Source organism: Pyrgilauda ruficollis, unplaced genomic scaffold (genome assembly GCF_017590135.1).
Source record: "Pyrgilauda ruficollis isolate IOZ18807 unplaced genomic scaffold, ASM1759013v1 scaffold43, whole genome shotgun sequence".
In the NCBI taxonomy this organism is placed as follows: domain Eukaryota; kingdom Metazoa; phylum Chordata; class Aves; order Passeriformes; family Passeridae; genus Pyrgilauda; species Pyrgilauda ruficollis.
The window spans coordinates 6701444-6723821 of record NW_024525823.1 but is presented as its reverse complement, the minus strand read 5'-3'; the positions used below and the strand labels follow the sequence as shown (position 1 = coordinate 6723821).

The following is a 22378-nucleotide window of genomic DNA, read 5'->3' as shown; positions in this document are numbered from 1 at the left end:
TCTGCCGGGGCCGGGGCTCGGCGGAGCCGCTCCGCGCCCCGGGGCGGGCCGGGCAGGGCGGGCGGCGCGGGGGCCGCTCCTTCTCCGCCCCGTGCCCGCCGCTCTGCGAGCCGAGGCGCCTCACGGAATCGCGGAATGAGCAAGGCTGGAAGAGCCACAGTGGTCATGTGGCCCAACCTCCCTGCTCAAGCAGGGTCACCCCGGAGCACGGGGCACAGGATTGTGTCCAGGCAGTTGCTGAGTATCTCCAATGAAGGAGACTCCACGAGTTCTCTGGGCAGCCTGTTCCAGTGCTCGGTTATCCAAGCAGTAAAGTTCTTCCTCATGTGCCGGTGAAACTTCCTGTGCATCATTTTCTGCCTGGTGCCTCGTGTCCTAACAGTTGGCACCACCGAGAAAAACCCGGCTCCATCCTCTTGGCATCCTCCCTCTGGATATCTGGGGCTGTCTCTCCCCTTCTGCGCACTGTGCCCGCTGGCTGGGAGCTGAGGCTGGAGGGAGCTGGGAGAGAGGCAGGAGGGCAGCAGCTGGAGCGGGTATCCTGCCGATCCCTCCTCAGCAAGCCGGGGAGTTCCACGGGAGGAGCCCTCTGTGCTTGGGCCACCTCTGCCCTGTCCTCTGCTGGTCCAGCCACTGATGGTCACCTGCTCCACTGAGATGTGCTGGAGCTGTTTCCCATTATAATTTTCCCAGCTTTCTAGGGAAGTTGGTTTTTTTTCTTTGTTTTCAGCCCCTCATTTTTTTTTTTTTTTTTTTTTTTTTTTTTTTTTTTCCCCCCCGTGTTTTCAGCCCCTCACGCTCTGACCAAATGCCCAAACCAGAAAAATATGAAAATCTCTCACCGGGGAAATCACTCCAGCAGAAGCGCAAGTTTTCCAACCACAGATTGATTTGAAGGGCTTGGCCACCATGACAATTTAATCCAAACCCCTCTGTGGCTTATGTTTTCCCTTATCTTTCTTACTTTCCTTCACATAACATCTCCATTACTGGAGGTAATCCATAATTCCTGCTGTGGAGCTCAGAAACTAGGAGAGATCCGTCCCTCTTCTGTCTTCTCCCAGATTTCTCTACGCTGTGCGCCAGTCTCTTGGTGCTTCTGAACTCTCCGATTTCTCAGCATTTGGGGAATTCTCTGTATCCATACAGGCACAGAATTGGTAGCATTTTGCCCTCATGTAAGTGGCTGCACAAGGTTAAGGGTAATTTTGGCAGATGGAAAAGCTCCTCAACTTTACAGCTTTGCTTTAAAATGCTGGCCACCTCATCTGACAGACCAGTCATCCCTTGGAAAAATACTGGCAAATCTGAAAAGTGATATAGCTGCAGAACTACTGCTGAACAGCAGCTGTGCAATTAGCGTGGGCATTATAAGTGTTTGCTTAATTTTACACCTGTGTAAACTTTGTCATAAAATGTTTGAATGGGAGGTTTTTATATCAGGGATATTTGGTAATGGAGCAATTAACGGGCAAAGCTATTTCCCCTCCTTAGAAACTTCACTGGGAAGAAATCTCTGAACACCTTTGTGTCTTTGTGCCTTTTGAATGTAACAGTGCTAAGTCCTGTGAGATTCTGACCAATTTCAGTTGAGAATATAGCCTCTAACTTTTTTAGCACCTTCCCCCCATATATCATAAAATATACATGCATACTTACTGAAGGGGGGAAAAAAAGAATGGTAAGAGTAACTTTCTTGCATTCATAGTGGAACATAGTGATTCAAAACAGAAAAAAATGTCAAGAGCAGCATGGATTCCCTTGGCAGAAATGCTACCTTCTCCAAGGAGGAAAAATCTCCTCAGCCAAAACCCAGCAAAAACCACCCCAAGCCTGTCTTTCCATACACCCCATTCTCTTAAAATCTTTTGGAATTTGATTTGTCTCATGTAGGATTAAAGTAATGATCTAACATTGCTGGGAGTAAAGTTAATTTACTCTTTGTAAACCAAAATATAAGTATTAGTGCCTTTCTATGTTGTTCAGGAATTACACATCCTTATTACACCTTCATATTGAACAGCAAGGTAAAGAGAGTGTCTGAAGTCATCCCGTCTTTTATATTTTAAAATATGATGATACAGTTGCATCTCACAGAAGCAGAAATTAATCAGATGCAGAGGAAATGCTACTTGATTGTCATGAACAGGCATCACGGATCTGATTTATCTCATCATTTCGCAACCCCAAACAGAGACATCACCTCTGTCACACTTGCTTAATTTCCTAGTCCAGCTAAGAGGGCAACTGTTCCAGTTGTACTAGTTGGAAAGTACATCATGTTATTATTACATCTCAGTCATGAAAGCAGATGCTTACCAAAGTTTTTTGGGATTTCCCCCCTCCACCCTCCCAGGATTCATTCAGCCCTGGACTGTAGAGGAACTTCAATGTCTCTCAGGTCTTCTTGTCAGACTCCCTCCGTGCCACAGAGTTGAAGGGTCATGAAAGAGAACTCCCAGCCTGGGTCAGTATGCGCCTTTTTTAATAAAAAACAATGAAAAAATTAAGTTAAGAATGATTAACCCTGCATTATATATATGGAACTGTAATTACAACCAGAATGTTCCGAGGGGGTAAAGACCTCAGTGTAATTGTTCTCAGTCTACCATTAGATGGCGGTGAAAAGCTCCTCTCAAAGCTGTCACGGGCTCAGGCTTCCCGCACAAGAGGCTTTGCGCAAGCACTCATCAGTCATAGCTATCTCTGGGCAGGATGTTCTTTAAGCTGCTTTCAGATGACTTTTTTTTTTTTTTTTTTTTTTAGTAAAACCTCAGCAACATACAGTCAAAAGTTTCAGTTTCGGTAAGAAACAGTAATCATTCATCTCTGACAGATTCATGGTGGTAGATTTCTTTCTTATTAGTCTGTCCAAGATGTGTTCTTGCCATGGCTATTCTCATAGAATTAATAAAAAAAAAAATTTTTTTTTTCCAATGGAGTCATCTCCTCTCTGGGAAGAGTAATTCCTCTCTTGTTTGATTTTCATTTTGTGTATTACACTATACTCCCTATGCCATTCACTCACAAGGAGATCAGTCTTTTAGGTTTGATAGCTCAGAGAGGAAAATTCTCAGTATCTTTTGACCTGTATGTTTGAATCTGTAACTGGGAATTCCCTCCCCACAGCCTAGGGTTTTTTGTTACCTTTGTTTTCCTGCAAGGTCAGTCAAGTGACAGCGCTGGATCTGCTGACACTCATTGCATCTCAAAATAAAGAGCCCCATGCTGCCATTTGAGTGCTGTGAGTAGCTCTGACTGACATTCTGCAGTGCACATCTCACCAGATTACTTGTCTCTGCAGATTTAGCTCCAGCATTGCGTTGTTGGGACCACACGCTTTTTAAGTTACAGTGCTTATTTCAAGGTGAGAAGGTGACTGGACAGTGTTCTATGCATATTTATGCTGCCTGGCCAAACAAAGTGTTCCCATACGAGCATCACCTTTAAGTTTGTCCATATTCATTTGAATAATGAGCTTCCTGACTGCTAATTCACCTCTTCCAATGTCACACCTATTGTAACTGCTTAGATGTTCTTTTTTCTTAGTCCATAGCCTACAGACAATTCCTCTAGTTTGTTACTTGCATTCAATCTGTTACCAAATAATCTTATTATCTCTTTCTCTAAAGCTCCTCTCTGAAAAATAACCTTTCATGTAGCAGAATCTCCCTTTCCAGCTCTTCCAGTGCTGCCTTTTCAGCTGACACGCTGCTCTAAACTTCCCTTTCTCGCACATTTGCCCATATAATCTACTGTGCTATCTTTTACCATGAAACATTTTGTTTATTCTCTTTAGGATACCTTTAATGTATTCAGCTCCTATCCCAGTATACTGAAACACCTCTACTTACCAACTCTTTGTGTTGTCATTTCATCTCTTGTGGTAACAACTGCATTATGAACTTCTGCCCATTTTTTCCTGCAGCCACATTGGCATCCTGCACAGAGAATCCCTTTCCAGAAGTGAGCAAGGTTTCACAAAGCACCTTTACTTGCACTTTACTTATTCCTTGAAAACCCATCTTAGACATTAAAGATGAGTAATTAGGGGAGTAGGGGAAAGGGGATGACTTTCAGGTATTGTTTTGTCTTTCTTTAAGTGATGGAGATGCAACCACTTGTTAATGTAGCATTTCTCTTTTTTCCCCCATCCTTTTCACTACCTGACTAATTTGGCTTTTGTATTCTTATTATCTTTTAAAGTAGGAGGCCACATTGAGCCATAATGAGAAGGAAGATGGAGGTGGATAGTGCAGATTGCTCTGACCAGCACTGAAGAAATGCTGTGAGGCCACTCCATCAGTCAGAGCATGGTGAACCACCTAAACCAGAAACACATCGCTGCCTTGCCAGTGAAAACTGGTGTTACATCAGTGGTTAAGCAAGTGGGAGGAAAACAGTGAGTAACTTCCTTCAGCCAATCTGGTATTAAGTCCAGCTACGCCGAGATTAAAACTCTGCAGTTTCACTGCTAATTCTTTAATTTCCCAGTTTGGTGAGAGCTTTGCAATGAGATTTGTTTTGTTGTTTCACCCTCACTTTCTTGTTTGCCAATTGTCTAAAACACGGTAATTTTTTTGGTAGGAAAAGTTATTGTGCTGTTTCCCAAGACAGGGTTTGAGACTTTCATTCATTCTGTAGTGAACGTGTTCAGGTCCTGCTGGTGTTGGTTGCTGCTCTAGGATTTATCTAGCTACACTAACAGTGGGTGGCAAATGCAATAAAAACCAAAACAAATCAATTAAGCATTCATTATTTGAACCTTATTTATTAGCCATAAAACAACATAGTCCGTGAGCAAATGTTAAGTAGTTTGAATTATTTGTTTACTTCTGTGTTTCCTCTGTATTCTCCTCAGATTAATGTCTTTAGTTACCAGAAATTAATGTTCTCTTTTCTAATTGATAGCAACAAATTCAAGATATACACATGCAAGTTTAGCACTATTAATTTCCAGTGGGGAAATTTCAATTGTCCCTCCATCTGTGTATAATTAATGTTTCCTTAAAACAAGCAAACTAAAAGCCCCAAACAAAACCAAACCAACAATATTTTGTGTCAGGTTTGTTTTTAAAAGCAGAAAAAAGGCTGAGCAAAGTACTTCAGCTTCCAGTGTGACTCAGGGACAAAGTTTTCTTGATTAGCATCTCTAAACAGAAAAATGTATCTGTTTCAATGCACCTTTGAGATACACACACACACACAAAAATACACACACACACACATAAAGAAATAATATCAATAAAGGTGCAATAAGGAGGGATAGAATTTCAGAATAATATGACTTGGTGTCAAGGCTGTCCCGCCCTTTCACAATGTCCAGCTCCAGAGGTGTAAAAGATGTGTAAATCACATGGCAGGAAGATCTGGGATGCTTTATCTCCCAGGGAAGCATGTCCTTGCAAAACTAGCTGTTTCAGCTCTGGGTGTTCTCATCACTGTGTGACCACTCCTTCTCTGAACCTTGCATAATGATACCATGTGATAAAGTATTCACCATTTTAAAGATACATGAAGTCTTAACACTCCTAGTGATACATGATACAGGTTTCCTTTCAGCAGTTCCTCTTTTCAAATCCTAGACTGGTCCCTTTTTCTATTATGAATTGGGAAGAAGAGCTGATCTACTTTACAGATGTTTTAATCCTCTTTGTTCTTATTTTGGTTTATAATATTGTGTCTTCCCATCCAACTTTAGATCTTCCTGTTTATCAGATTTCTTCATGGTTCATTCTCATTACTTTGTTATCTCTGCCTGTCCTCTACTCAAACTAGAAATTACCCAGAAAAGATTACAAAAGAATAATCCCTTCAGGATGCCACGCAGCGGTCATGGCTAGTAATTAATTCTGAACCTAGGTACTCCATGAGACAGCTCTCTTTTCATGCAGATTATCTTCTTGACAACTGTGGGTAAAAATCTTCCCTGTTACCTGGCAAAGAGAAGGCAGTAAATAAACAACAACAACAAAAAAGCAAACCACAAAACCAAGGAAACAATAGCAAAAAAAAAAAAAAAACAAAAAACAAAAAAAAAAAAAAAAAAAAAAAGGAAGTAGAATACAAGATCCAAATTGCAAGGTACAGATGTTCAACACTTCTCAGAAGATGATAAAGACTTCCACTGCTATCAGAAAAATCATATGCAGGTCTGAAAACATCTGTCTTGTAAAGTGTCAGGGATAGAAGAAATCCCAGCAGCCATAAACTAATGATGATGATTAAAATGACTAATAAGGATCCAGAGATTTCCAGTGTATATATTTTCATTTGTTTGGAAAGTAGCAGTATAGTATGAAGATAACTAACTTTTTATGCCCAGATAAAAGAGGTAATGTGGAATATCAAATCCAGTGAAAGAAATCACAGCTAGTGCTCAAGATGATGCTAAGAACTTGGCTGCAATAACTGCAATTACTAATAAGTCTTATCATAGAAGGAAAATTCAGGGAGATGGGAAAAGTACTAACATTGCACTATTGCTCAAGAACTGGAGTGAGATAATCTCAAAATGGCATCAAACCACAAACAAAACAAAACAGTTGGGAAAAATTTTCTTTCTAACCTGCATCAATGGAGCTGTTGCATGCTGAAGTCTTATCTTGAGTAGAGTGTGCTACTTTGGAAAAGATTATCTAATTAAGACAGATTTGAGAGAGTACAAAGGAAAGTGACCAAAAAAAGCATAAAAATTCTGTGAAGAAAGCTTGAAGGAATTGAATCTGTTCCTCAGACTACAGGAAAATACAGTGGCAAATGTCAGAGTGAATCATCTATACTCTTTTAGGAGTCTGTGAAGAGATGTCAGCATCTCCAGGAAGTGATTAATGCATTTCAGATGTCTGTGTTGAAATGAGATTAATTATGTCATAGAAGCACTTGCTTCCTTTCATCATGCATCAAGGGTTTCCAGGGAGACTCACTTAGATGTAGATGGCTGCTGTCATGCGACCCTTCCTTCTCTCAGTGCAAAGTGTCTGATAGGTTTTCAACCAGTAAACATGTTGTTACAAATCTGGTCATCATTATTGTCTGTGCACTTTACTATGCAATGCAATAAATTGTTGCAATGCAATGCAAACTTGCAGCAAAGAAGACTTAAGAGAAATATTATGCAAAGATAGTTTGGCAAACAAACAGAAGGCCTATGGGTGGGGAATACCCTTCACTGATTTTTTTCTGAGTGTAATATTTAAACTTTTCTCAAATCAGAAGATGGAATAGATGACCTTTGGTCATTTTTACTTCTTCATGTCCATAGAGCTGTTATCTGACATTATGCCTCATGAGTGAAGGAAAGCTCAGCCTTGGTTTTGTGCTATTCCAAGTTGCACGATCCCAAACAATTCCTGACCATGGAAAAGTTCAGGGGTTGGCTCATGCTAGGGACAGCTATATACCAATAGGCAGTTTAGACTTAGCCTCCATCTTCTGGAGGCTGGAGATTTTAATAGTGTGTGCAGGGTTAGACATGTCAGCTGGCCTGAAGGCCAAAGAACAGGCTCTGCTACCATTTAATTTGTTTGTATTGATGTCACCCAAGAGTTTGTTTGACTTAGGGAGAAAGGTGTGCTTTCAAGAAGATCTGAAGCCACACCTAATTGTGTAGGCTGACACCATCCCTTGAAGTCAAAAGATCCACGGACATTAAAGCAACAACCCTTACACTTTTCTTCTTGAGACTGTTTCTGGAATCACATTTTCTCTTCTGCTTAAACTTCCAGGCTTACAATTCCAGGTCTGGAAATCATGGTTTTGCTTACTTCACAACTATACCTCTAACTAACCAGCCCAACATCTTTGTCTCAGATCAAAGGGAAGCAGTGTCACTGCTGGAATCCTGGCTCTGCATCATGGCAGCAAGGCCCATGTCTGAAGACATAGGTAGCTGAATCTAATCAAAATTTATTACCAATAAATGGAGATTTACATTACCACAAATTATGTCTTCCATTGAAAGCTTTACTATTAAAAATTTAATATGAACTGGAAGAGGAAATGCAATTGTCAATATATATTCCAAGTTCTTATCCAAGACACATGCCAAACAGCTTTGTCCAGTTGTCTAAAATCAGTTTCAACCAGTCCCATCAGTATTTCAGTCTTGTTCTGCAATGGTAGTGAAGATGCAACTGTAAGGAAGGGTGCTTCAAAATATCTGGCAAATTTTGATTTTATGGCTGGAGCTGCTGCAACACAGGTCCTTCCCACTAAACAAGCAGCAAGAGAAGGACCAGCCTAACTAATGAAATATTAGGAAATATTAGGAAATTATAGGAAATATTGGGAAATATTGACATGTGACTTTCTCAAGGCATAACCATATGCTAAAAATGGATATCAAGGAAACATACCACCAGATTATTATGTCAGCTCAGATCAGCATATGTGGGCTAGTTGATGAACACTTCAGAAATTGATTTCTCCAAATCTGTCTTTTGAAAAAGCATCAGGTTCTAATACATAAATACACAAGTTCACAGGTGGATATTAATTAAAATAACTCATAATATGACTCAGGTGAGTACTGGGAGCTGCAGTAGCCTGAACTTGAAATGGATTAAGATACTGAGAGTATCCACAAGGTGTAGTAAGCTCAAATATATAAGTAGTAAATTCTAGTCTATGCACAACCAAGGAGAGTGAGGAGCTGGATGGGGGAGCACAGGATCCAGTGATTCTCACTGGCAATTGATGCTCCTAAAATATTTGAGATGGATCGAGATTAGCATCTAAAAGGTAAGAGTAAATTAATGGTTAACTCAAAATTATTTCTCATTAATTCCACTTAATGCTCTGTCTCCACTTATTTTGCTAGAGCTTTTTATTTAAATGTAATGTATTTGAATAAATTACTTATGTGTCTTGTAGACTTCTCTGCCTCCCTTTATAGGCAACTGTTGGAGTTTTGTGCCAGTCATTTTAGCTGATCTTCTTTTCCAATGCATTATGCAGAGCAGCACAAGTTTTGCTTCTGCTCACTGAACGGCGAGCTATGCCTATTGCGACGTTCAATCAACTTAAAAGTCACTGGTGGAATACACATATGAACTTACACTTAACTCAGGAGATCAGGGTCATTTTCTCCCTTCTCTTTGCTAACCTTTCTAATCAAATACTACGTATTTAACTGGGAGAGGTGCTGACCTATGGATAAAAACTAAAGGAAACAGAACAATGGGGATTCAACAATATTTAACACTGTGTCTCAGCATGATGAGAACTCTAAGAGACACTAAGATACACAGTCAAAGGGTGTTTGACTGAGGGAGTGCGTTGTCTTTTCTGAAAGAAAAATATCTGAAGTTCCTTTTGGCCACCAGATAGCAGTACTTCACTTTGTACGGTTCTCAGCTCACAGCATTCCTTGCCTTGTCAAAAAATCCATATATTGGATCCTGGACTCTTGCTCAGATATATCTTTTGCAGAATTCATTATAGACTTCAGCTATTAAAAAAAAAAAAATTGGAATTAGGAATGCAGATGATTTATGTGTTCAGGAGGAATCAATATTGCAGCTTTCCTGAATGGGGAAAGTTGGTTCTATAAATCTAATGGAGCATTAGGCATTATAATTTCCAATGACAAAAGTTTCAATGAAAACCTTGGGCTTAAAATATTTTTAGCATTTCTCCCTTGCTGACAGTACATTTCCTTATTTATATTAGTATTTCAGGAATACTTCTAAAGGCAATTTTGGCCTCCAAACATAAACTTTACAGAGTTTTACTATTTCTGTAATTTATAATTTCTGCCAAATATTTTTAAACCTCGGTATTTTTCTTTATTTTTAAATAGAGGAACAGACTTTACAATATTTTTAGCAAAAAAGAAAGATACCCTAATTTTCACTGAACCTTGTTAAAACACCAGAAGTGCAATACACTGCATAATAATAATAATAATAATAATAATAATAATAATAGTTGGTTGTATCATGCTGTATTGGTTCATGTCACCTTACAAGAAGTGTGCATCATCCTCTTTTTTTACAGTTACAGACCTCAGGCAAGATGCCCAGGTAGGGAGAATGGGAGAATAACAGTCAGATGGCCTTTCCCATTCTCATCTGTCCTGGTGTTGACATTTAAGTGTCTCAGCTGCTGCTTCAACCTGGAACAGCCAGTTATGATCCCTATGGGATCATGCGACAGCTGTATCACTTCCTTTTCTCCCAAACAAGATGGGAGAGATAATAATGGCAACCATCTCTGTCAGATTTACACTAGAATATTCTTTGCTTTAGCTATTGCAGAGGTCTAACTGGATTCCCTTCATTTTTCATCTCCTTCAGGGAATCTGGTGTCAGAATCATGTGAGCCCTGACTTTATTGCTGTGATTCACATGACTTCTCTCACAGGGAATTTCACTTTTCTGTAGTGTTAGGCTTATCTACTGAATGAATAGGTGATTTTCCCCCCATTTGTGAGTCATTTAACTATGACAACCAAAACTAACTGTTGGCAAGGCAGAGTAGTGATAGAAATGTTTTCAGCTTTGTCACTCTGTCATTTTAAGGCCACCACAGTTCTCTTTTTTCTCTCCTTATATCTCCATAATCATGAAAACCCATCTTCTGGCATCCAGCCTTCAGCAGACAACCAGTGAATATTCAGAGACATACAACCATCAATTTGTTGACTGTTCCCATAGTTACTCTGTTGAGAGACTCTGCCTCTTATAGCTAAGGACTGGACTATGGCTGTGATCAGAATGAAGGAAATGTTGCTTCAGAAGTGCTTCAGACTTAGCAGAGCTCTCAAAAGCTCTTTTGTCCTGGTATAGAATAAGGATTGATACCTTGGGTGGTACAAAATGCCTTTATTTCTGGAAAAATAAATTTTCTATAGCTTTGTTGGGCATTCTGAAGGAATTAATGAAAGACTTAGTTTGGAATGAAATATTCTTGTCCAACAGAAGTCCCAGCAGCTGGTTCTATAGTGCATTTCTCCACATTTCCTGTGCTTTTGGACTGAGTTCTAGCAATGCCCTTGGAAGCTCTTCAAAAGCAGTCCAGCCCCTGAGGATGGCCAATGAGTTATGGAGTTATGGAGTGCTGGACTTGGGTGTCTTCTCACACTTTGTTCCCAGATAAATGCAAATCTATCCAATTTTGAAACCTGCTGATTTTTCTGAGCCAACAGAAAATGTTGCTCTTCTTTTAAATAGAAACAACTGTTTTGTGACAATGGAATCAGTATCTTCTTTGTAGTTTATAAAGTGGACACCGACTATTTTTGTTCAGTTGTCCATGTACTGAGACATCTGAAAGGTTGTCAGGGCCTCATTAAAACAATCTTCAGTCAGCCAAGGGGGGAGATGCAATAGAAGTACAGCATTTACTGTGCCAGAAGGTAGAACCTCACCTACACAGAGGCTACAGCTCGAAGAACTTTGTGTTCCACTTGTTACATAGGTTTCTTTAAAGAATAATGGTAATAATAAAATATTTAGATCCAAAGAGTGCTTGAAATTGCAACCTGTGGTCTGAAGCCTGAGCACTGATGGTGAGGCAGCTGAAACAAGATGGGATCTTAACTCCCCAGCTTTTTTCCCCACTGCTCCAGACATTTAGAAATATTTACAGCTGCTTTTCCCTTTCCTTCTTTCACTCATGATTTATTTTTTTTTTTTCTAAATGGAAAAAGATTATGTTTTTATAAAGATAAGCGTTTCTCTGGAGTAACCGCAGCTCAAGCGCCGCAGCCCTGTGCCAATCCTTCCACGCCAGAACACGACGCCGGCACTAGAGAGGAGCCAGCGCCTGTAAGAACCCAAGGGGCAAGCAGAGCTCCGGGTCTGTCCTGCCGGAGAGGGGCCGGCAGGACCCGAGCGCGCCCCGGTCCCGCGGGACAGCCCGGGCAGGGGGGCGGCAGCGACTTGCGGGCCCCGGCGGGCCGGGAGGGCGGGAGCAGAGGTGTGGGGCGGAGGAGGGAAGGCGGCGGCAGGGCGTCACGGGAGCCCGCGCCGCTATAAAAGGGCCGGGTGCGGCGGAGCGGCGCATCCCTCTCGCCCGCAGCCACAGCGGCAGGAGCAGCACCAGCATCGCGGCGGGACAGCATCAGATGGGCATGGGGACGGCGCTGGCGGCGCGGCTCGGCCTGGGGCTGCTGCTCCTTGCCCTCCTCCTTCCCACGCAGGTGAGCCCCAAGCGGCTCGGCGCTTTCCCCCCGCCGGCCCCAGGGTGAGACCCTCCCGCTCGGCGGCCGCCTCGGAGCGGCGGAGGGGCGGGCTTCTCCCGAGAGGAGCTCCCGCTCGTGTGCGCCATCCCGGAGCCCGCCGCGGCGCCCCGCGGGCGGCCGTGGGTGGCGGGCGGCTCCTCCGCCCCGGGCGGCGGCGGCGAGAGGAACGAGCCCGGGCAGCGCCGGCTGCGGACGGGGCGGGGATGGGCGCGGACGGGCGGCGGGGCGAGCCCGGAGCCCTGGGATGGCGGTGGCGGTGCCGTGGATTACCCCGGTCAAATCAAAAAAGATGAAGTTGGAGTTGGCCGCCTTTTTTTCCCCCCTGGGTTCCTGGAGGGAAAGCCGCGGAACCGCGGTGTGAGCGGCCGCTGAGCGCTCATCCCCCGCTGGTCGGAGGGAGAACGGTCCCTCCAAAGCCGAGAGAGCTCCGGGAAGGCACGAGTTTTGCAGCGGGACCCGGGTCTGGTCCTCCCCCCGCCCGAAGGTGCGGGGCTTTGGGGCTGGTCCTGAGCTCGGCTCTCGGCAGGAGTGCGAGGTTTGGGGGCTGGAAGCGAGGGCGCCAGCCTCTGGCTGCTGCGCTGGCCGAGCCGTGCCCTTGGCGCAAAGGTAATGATGCCGGAGCCATCCGCTTCTCCACAAGCGGCCAAGCCGAGCGGGACTCGCAGGTTCCGTATCGGTGTGGTGTTCCCAGAGACCACCTCTTCAAAAGGGTGACTAGCAGGGAATCAGAAAAATGAACAGCAGCGGCATTGCTGGATCGTGTTCCCTCCTCCTCTCCTCTTTGTTTGCAAGAAAGGGCATTATCCCTTCTCCTTTGTGCTCAGTGGAGTCTTGCCCTTGGCAGTGATTGAGAGAAGGATCAGACCCTTTGGGTTACCGGTATTTATCACATTCACGTTGAGAAAACGTCTGAGGTCCCATCTACTGTGATGCTGGGGAACTTGGACATAAGCCCATTCTCTTCCACCAAAAGAAAAGAAAAAATTAAGCAACTGGTTTTTTTTTGCTCAAAACCAAGAAAACTTAAAATATATATAACCAAGAGTGGAATGATGGTGGAGTCTTTGTACGAAGACTGAAAAAAATTCCAGGGCAGGCTGGGACTTGCCTTGTAGGTTATTAACTCAGCAATTCGCTATTGATCACTTTCAGGCTGGTTTTAACAGAAACTTCAACACAGCGATTTTTATCCTGCAGTCCTCAATTGCTTCCAGCACGGTGCCGATTGCCAAAAATGCTAAGTACCAGAAGCTTTACACCATTTTTATGTTTTTCTATTGTATGCTTTTTTTTAGTAGGAAATACCGAAAGAACGTGCTTATGCAGTTTTCTAATTAATTTAACGTAGACTTCATTGCTTCAATATTGAGGGATTGATTTTTTTCCCCTGCTAATCTATTTTCTCAGCAGCACTAGAAACATGAGAAAATAAGGACACCTTTTGTGGACAGAATTACTTACTAAACTAACTAACCTCTTTAAAAAAAGATATGGTTTTACTTGAGTTAAGTCTAAGAGCTTACCAGAATGCTCTGGTAGAGTTTTCTGCCATGGAGTTGAAGCCAAGCTTTCTGTATTATGCTCATTTTTGGGGATGCAATAATGTGATTCTTGCTCTTGTTTTTCATCCTTGTGTTTCACATGCTGTTTTTTTTCACAGGAATAAAAATACTTTAGGTTGTCTTTGAAAATTTTCCTGTGCATATGTAGGAAATAACTTGATATTGAGGTTGCACAGAGTGCAAGTTTTTGTTCTGTCCCTATAATGCAGAGTTATGAAGGGAAAAGGGTATTTTTTATTTTGCTTTCTGTCAGCATTTTAAAAATTTGCTAATATATGGTCTTTTCACTGCACTTTTTTTTTGTGTGTGTGTGTCTTCTAGAATGCCAGTAGGTTGTGATTTAATCAGTATGGTTTCATTGTTCTAACTTCTGCAGTTCAGTGCTACCACAGCAAGATAAGAGAGGCTGAAGTAGTAAATCCACTCACATTAAGCCCCACCATTGCTTCAAAGGAAGCCACAAACCAGCCCCAGAAACTGTATCAATACATTCTTGACTGTTGTTTCCTCATATTTTTGTTTGTGGCTTAGTCTGCAAAGGCAGACTGCAATTCACACAGTTGTTTGAAAGTCTTTCATATCGTAAGATCTGCCTTTACATAGCTCTACATTTTTTTTTTTCTTTTCTGAGGTTTTTTGAAACCTATGTGTCTTCTAATTTAGGGAAGGATTAAAGGATTTCCATAAAGTAATATCCATGTAAATACATTTAGAAAAATATTAGATGTATTTCTTTAACAAATCCCACACGTGCAATTCCGAATGTCTTTGTCCGTAAGTGCACAATGAAAGGCGTGAGCATTTGTATGTATCATTGACTGCTATGTCTGAGGGGGGCTACACACTGTTCACTGCTACTAATACGTATTCTGACTTTTAAAAAGAGACAATATAACCCTTTTTGTTACTTCCCCTCCTTTCCACATTCTAGATCTACTGTGGTCCCAATGGAACAAGTCCAACACCTTCAAACAATTCTTCAGCAAGTTCCACTTCTCTGTCAGCTGTCACAAATTCAGTGAACAATACCACCACTCACGGACATGGAAATTCTCTTCACTCAACCACAAGCCTTTTTTTCATTCTCTCCGTTTCTCTTCTGTATTTTTGCTGTTAAGAGACTCTGGCATGGAAATGGCTACTACTCCCCACCCCGTTTCCTGAGCCGCCTGAGATGGCTAGATCTCCAACCCAGCATGAGAAGAAATCAATCCAAACTCCACATCAAACCAGCTTGGTTCCACTCCATACTCAAATTAGTACCAGTCTGACCTAGAGAAACACTCAGTATTCTGACTTTCAAAGCTCACCAATGTGAAAAGATCAGCTTCAGCAAGGAGGTAAAATTATGAGCTCTTTCACCAAATGAGTTGGAATCTGAAAAACAAGATGGGAACAAAAAGAGACAGTACTGACAAACCAAATTTAAAGCTGAGAAGAAATACAGTATCTTATAATCAGGATGGATAATAATACTCCATGAAGAAAAAAGGCTAGAGAGTTTATCTACCATTTAGAATAAGGACTTCAAGAGTTTTTATGTTTTGTTTAAGTTCAGAAACATCAACAGGCTCACAGAATCTCTAGAAAACACAGAAAAGCTCAAATAATTGTTTCTTACACAGCCTGTGTGGTTATAACTTATGGGTATTAGGATGTATGAAAAAGAAACAACATCAGTGAAAAGGGTTTCTTCTAGATTTCATTTGTATTAAATTGTTACAAGGCTAAAATAGAATAACAAATTTTTTTGCAAGAATCCTCTTATTTAACCCCTGATTCCTAATGAAATGCTTAGCCAGGCAGGGCTAGTTTTGAAATAGCTAAAATCCCACCAGTTTTCATAAGAGTGGAATTATTTATGGTGGGGAATTTGAATTTGACATTTTATTTAAATTGTTTGTATATTAAACCATATGTGCCAGAGAAAGGAGGTGTGGAAACATTAGAAAAAGTACCAGGAGCTTTTTGTAAATGAAATTCAGAAAGAACAAACAAAAAAGTCAATGGATGTATGTCTCCTATTTCCTTTATTTCTCCTCCCAAGTTGTATAAGCTTTTTGCTCCTGGAACTTTCCTCAGTTATGAAGGATTTATGAAATCTTATGAGTAATGTTATAGTGTTGCTTTTTTTTTCTTTTTATTTTTTTTTCTTTTTGGCACAAGGTGAATAACTTACTGTTTTTTGAAGAGTTTTAATTGTGATAGTCTACTTTAAACCTGGGCTAATATTTGTGGTGGGGAGAAGGAATGGGGAGAGGAGAGCAAACCGCCAAAAAAAAAAAAAAGAAATTAAATGAACAGGTGTTTGGAATATGAAGACTGGAGTCTTGATTTAATCACTGAATTTAAAAATTACCTATGTAAATACTACTTTTTAAAAATTTTTTCTGAATCAAAATTGCTACACTTGCACAGATTGTTTCTGTATCATCCAACACTTTAGAAAATACTATCTGGTACTTGATCTTAGCAAGCTTTGTTGAGGAGGTTGAACTACCTTGATGATGATACCTTGTCAGAAAAAAATTAACTATGTTGATATGATCACATGTGAATGTACATGATCATACCACTGTCTGTAGATATTTATCTCAGTATAAGATCATGTCAAACATGAGTGGCTCTCTAATTTTTTTTTAATACACATCTGTCTTTCAGTTATATTACCACCAATTCACAGTATCATTCATATATTAGTAGCAAGCTAACACAAATTCATGTCAGTGAGCGTACATGGACAATTCCTTATGCTTATCATTTGTATCCAGTAAAGTGTTAATGATTGTATTTTGTGTTTGTGTAATAATGCTTTGATTTATTAGCTACTGATTTTCATGGAAAAAACCTGTAAATAAAACAGTGGGCAGGCAATGCATTCTAGATGCACTTCCAGACACTTCTACAAAAACTTGTACCTTGCCTGTGTTAAGTGAATGAACTGTTAAGCAAGATGGTATATGTGATTAAAAACCTCAAGGTCTAGAAATGCTGAAGTGTAATTAGTTTTATTTCTCTGGAAGGTTTTGTGCCACTGGGAGTCTGGATTTCACTTTGAAAACAGGGAGTGAGATTTGGTTAGCCTCTCTAGTAACTGCAGTAAGTTTTCCATGTTAATTACAGACTCTTCCCTTTCAAAGCATGACCGTGTGTTCATGTTAGACAAACAGTGATTAGACAGAGTTTTCTTTATTTCTTTTGGTGGCAATGAGCAGTTTTCCTTACGATGGCTAAAGCTGTTTCTCAGCTACTGGTTATCAAGCAATGTGAATTAACTGCTTAAGGTTCCTGCCTCCCACAGACTACATTAATACAGTAGGTATATCGCAATAATACAAGTTGAATCATGCTTGACGAAGGATAGAGACTGAAAGAGGTAGGAATTTATGCAAAAATTGCTTTAAAGCAAAAATTAACCGGATGAGCATTCAGTAACAAATAGTTGCAGTTCCTGACATTCCAAAACCTTGTCTGTGTTGTTTTCCAGGTATGTTCCTTTTTAATTCTCCTTAAAGGCCCAAGGTTGTTCTCTGTGGTTATCTTCACTCCCTACATGTGGAGAAACACTTTCACAAGTGCCTAAGCACTTAGGCATGCTTAGGCTGCGTTTGTCAGTGGGAAAGAGGCCCCTGGAGAGGCCTCCCAAGGCTGCGCAGGGAATGCGGAGTGGCAGCCCTTTGCTCCTGCTCCTTTGCTTTTCCAGTAGGCTGAGCAAACCAAGGAGCAGGATAAGTTTATCAAAGCTGGCTCTTTAGCTAAGTCTTGGAACGTGCAGGGAGTATCAAAGCACATTGTTCCTTTGTTTAGCTTTTCTCCAAATGCTCCAGGAGAAAGCAGGAAGATAAACCAAACAACCTGGCTGAGTATCTTTTTTAAAAAAACATTAAACTAAAAATAACCTCTCTCCAAAGACAGGCAGACGAGGAAAAAGGCTGCAACAATGGGTTTTAATTCTATGCTATGTCAGCACAACAAAAGAAGTAAAGGAATGTGTTGGAAGATTTTGCTAAATAATCAGACATAATGGGATGCTTGGCTGAATTGGTGCCATGCTTTTTTCAAAATTTTAATTTAAAAAAAATTTATTTGAGAAATAGAGCCACATTGCTCTTTAAGAGCATTTAAACTATTTAAATTCTCTTGAGTTTTAGAGTTTTTCACCAGAGCAGATGAGTGATTTAGAAAAATGATCTGGTGGCCTTTGTTCTGTTCCATTCCATCACAGGACAATGGGATCAGTGATGAAGAAATCCACCCAGTGAAAGAGGATGTGATGGATGTGTTTAACAAAGCGGGGAGGGCAGGAGGGGAGGGAGCACAGCGGAGCCTACGCACTTCACAACTATTTCATTTTTTGAAATGACACCTACAATAACTAGAGCCAGCTCTTACCTATGGCTCTCACTTCCAGAGATCTGTCCAGCTGAAGTGTGTCTGGGTAGTGTATATTGCAGTGACTCTGAAACAATACTGCTCTGTCTGATGCATGGCGCTGCTTTCACTGTAAACGTACGCTAGCCACATCAGTCCTGAATAAAATATAGTGTTATTATTTGAATGGAAATGCCTAAAATGAGCACTTACAGTTTGTGTGCAGCTTACTATTCCTTCCTTCTCAACGTCATACTCTGAATAGCCCTTAAATTTTTCCAAATTGCACTTTTCAGCTAGTTTAGAAATCCACAGGGACTTTGAATGAACAACTTCCATTCAGCAAAAATCTCTACAAGGTGAAGTATTTTGGGCCAGATCCAACACCACTGCTAGTGGCCTCCTTGTTTTCTGCAAGACACAGCTCTGTCCCCTGAGCCTTTCTCCACACAAGAGCAGCGTACAGGCAATGCTGTGTTGTACCAAGGGTAGTCCCCTGTCCACGTGGGGATGGAACATTGTTAGTGTCTCAGTAAATGAACTCAGGATTATTTTGACAAGCCATTCCCAACTCTTAGCCAAATCCACCAAATTAGGGTTTGCCTGTACAATGCAAGTACTCTCGAGCTAGCTGGAGACTGCAGCCTGCTCTCTAACGTTATTAGTACATTGTTTAATATGGACTAATTTCTCCCCAGAGTCGTTCTTATGCAGCCTGTTTGCCTCTGGAAGGGCTCATGGGAACAAACACTTGCAGGGCTGGGCTCTTTGTCACACATCTTTCCAAGTCAGCATTTCCCTGGAGTCAGGTTACACCAGGCTCTGCAGTGAGCTCACAATAACACCTTGTATCTGAAACTGAGGATGGATGTGAATGTGCTTGTATTAGAGGCAGTTCAGAGTGATTTGCATTTTGTGTGCATTCAGGCTTATAGAGGTTTGATTTCCCATACATGACTGAAATGATTTAGGTAGCAGACTTTATCACCCAGCATCTTTATTGTAATGGATACAGTTGGGAACGTTTCTTGTTTTTGCATTAAAGATAACTTTGAAACAGGAGCTGTCAGCTCTGCCTCATAGCAGCACAAAGCTCTTCATTCTAGAACACACATTATGTTTGATGCACTGTAGAGGTCTACTGAGCCCCGACAGATGAAGGGGCTGGTTATTTTAAATCCATCAGTTTATCTACAGCAGCTTGAAGAGCATCACTAGGCTTTCTGCAATACGTGCTTTGAGATGTGGTCTTTTCATCATTATGCAGTAGCCTCAGGAAAGATACTTGATCCTTACTTTGGTTATCAGCCTTCAGTTTTCCAAGTGAAACCCTCAGCATCCTGCTCATGAATGCATAATTGCTCTGGTTTAGACTTCATCAAAATGGCCAGAATGAATGACCTGGAGCTGAAGAAAAAACCTGATAGATTCTTTACTGCCCAATCAAAATCCTAAGCTAGCAGAATCTCATCTGTGAAGGGTCGTTCAATTCTCTCTTGAATCCAGCAGTACTCCCTGCAATGTATGTGCTACAAATACATGAATAAAACATTTTCAGGCTTTTCAGAAGTGAAACGAGACTCTCTCTTTTATGCTTTCAGCTTAGCAGGAGCTATGCTTTAACAACTGATGGGTGTACAATATAAAATTTGAGCACACAGCAGAATTAAATCGTGGTAGCTTGGTTTTGCTGCATAAACTGAATGATCACATTCCACCAAAATCTCCCTTGAATGACCTAGCGTGAAAAGTATTCTTTATGTGGCACAAATTATTAAAGGAAGCAACGCCTCTGTAAAGCAATTGTTCTGTTTCCCGCTTTTCAACCACTCTCACTGAAAGCACGGCGTGGACTTTTTTCAGATCGCTTAGTGTGCACAAACTGGACTTAAAGTCTGTGTTCATTATGCTGAAATATGTAAACTTCATGTGACAAAAACAGTGTATTCACTGAGTTGTATAATATGCAGATGGTTTTTGAGGCGTAAGACTGAACCTTGAGTTCAGGGGGATATATACACCTGAGTACAATAACAAATACATATTGTGTGATTGCTTGGACTAGTAGGATTCAAAACTGAGCACATACAGCTCATGATAGCAATTAAAACCATAATAGCACAATTTAAAAAACCCATAAAAATTAAAAAATATTAAAATTAACATTAAAAACATTAAAAGCATGTTGTGAGAACCTTCCTTGCTTTAGGAAGCAGGAAAAATTTTCTCTGAAAGCAGATTATCTGGTAGCTGTTCAGTTATGAAGACAGTCTGAAGCATGTTCGTAGAATGAAAATGGACTTCACTGAATCACAAAACATGATATAGAATATAGATTTGATGGAGTCTTTGCTCAAACATGGCAGTTTCAGTGTTTTAGTGCTTAAGTATAAAGAAGTTTTTTGAACAATGAAGAAGAAAAGTCTTTTGGCAGAGCTACAAAGAAGAAGGCATCATTATTCTGAGACAAGACAATTGCATTTGCTGTCATGCATCTGCTATCTATATTTTTAAAATATGTTTTCTAAAACTTGCTGGCATTTTGTGTCTTTTCATGTGTCCAACAGTATCTTCAACTTAATTTTTTAAGGCTGTTGTCACTACTCTGATTTTGTTGGCTTTTCTGTTTCAGGAAACTACAAAATTACATGCAACACAGCAATTTTTTCTCATTGGAATTACCTCCATTCCAAAATTCTCAGGCTTCTGTAAGGTGTATCCTCTTGCAAAGTGCCACCAGTAAATGAGCCAACCTGAAGCACTACCGGGGTGACAGACGGGATATTTTCTTCCCTGCTAATTTGTGTTTTTACTGAAATTAAAATATCAAAAGAACACACAGCTATTTTCAGAACACAAACTCCGCAGTAATTTAGCCCTGTTCATCTGGCACTGACCTGAGGCCTCTGACACAGTTTTATAAGGAAAAGCACATTGCCAGCGAGGTGGAGGAACAGGATGGGAGGTAAAGCAGCCACACGTACTCCTGTGACCTTACTGAGACGTCAGCTTTGATCCCAAAATGTGTGATCCATTCCACTAGGGATTTGGTGGATTTTGCTAGGCAGCTGATGGGGGTCTGTGACTTTAATTAGTATTTCAATGTGTTTACGTTTAGTGGGTCTGTTCTTACTCAGCAGTGCAGGCTGACATTGTTCAGCTTCTGCTTCATTCTTTCTCCTTTCCCTCCAGTCTGGTTTGAAGAGTTCCTCAGAGCAGAGGCAGACTGTGCTGAGAGCTTGCAGAGCTCCTGGTAGGCATCAGCCACTCGTCAGCAGGTTTTACACCATTTTCTGTAACAGCAGTAATTAAAGCCCAGGTCTTCAAAGGTAATTTGGTGCCTGACTTGAATTCCTGTTAAGATCAGTGTCCTTGTGGGCTGTAGTTTGATGGCCTTCTGTGTAAAATCCGTGTGTAATGCTGAAAGCTCTTATGGACCTCATGGGATCGCTGCTTATTTTTCTCTTCTGTTTTGTGTGCCTGTTTCTTTTGCTTGCTGTACTCTAGAACCCCTGCTTGCTGTGGCAGAAGGAGTATCTGCAAATACTGTTCCACCAAGGTGGTGTCTTTCACCCGCTGCAGCTGGGCAGGGGGGAATTCCATGAGGTCAGAGCTGCTGGGCTCCGCAGTCCGCTCACACTCCTGTCCCAGGCCTTCACGTGGGGATCAGCACCCTTGCAGAGCAGCCACACTCCTTGGTGCTTCAACCCAGGGACAGCTCAGGGCCCCAGTCAAGCCCCAGTTTTGGGCTTGAGCCAATCATTGCACTAAAGATCAGAATGATGGGTTTATATCGATCTCTGACAAGGAAGAAGGAGGGGGCTGAGTGAAAGGCTGATGAACTGACAATATGGGAAATTGCATCCTTTTCCAGATGGACCCTTCAAATTTGATTTCCAGTAGCACTGAAATACTGTATTTACTCTTACTTATGAGCTGAATATAGCTAATTATAGTTATTATGTATGTGATCTATCCATATTACTATATTTTTTATAGCTAGTATAGAGAATTATAGCTAATAGGTTATAGCTAAGTGCTTTTTAAGATGGTTTCAGCCTCGAAGAGCTTGCAGTCTTCCTGGGTTTGTTCCATCTGGGTAAAGGAGGAAAAAATTGTCTTTAATTGCTGTCCTGCACATGACAGGGTGGGGGGTCAGGGAGGCTGGGGAAAGGGCAGGAGTTGGGTTAGAAGGTAATGGACCTGTTGGGGAAAAGATTCTGCAAAAAATAAAAAAACTTCTCAAAAATGCTTAATG

General features: G+C 41.3%; 1 protein-coding gene across 1 annotated transcript; it reads left to right on the top strand.

Annotated features, from left to right (window-relative positions):
• Positions 1 to 11933: 11933 nt before the first annotated feature.
• CD24 (CD24 molecule) lies at positions 11934 to 16738 on the top strand. Its single transcript, XM_041478091.1, has 2 exons — positions 11934 to 12145; positions 14681 to 16738. The coding sequence occupies exons 1-2, from the start codon at positions 12071 to 12073 to the stop codon at positions 14864 to 14866; spliced, it is 261 nt and encodes an 86-aa protein (XP_041334025.1). The 5' UTR covers positions 11934 to 12070; the 3' UTR covers positions 14867 to 16738.
• Positions 16739 to 22378: the final 5640 nt, after the last annotated feature.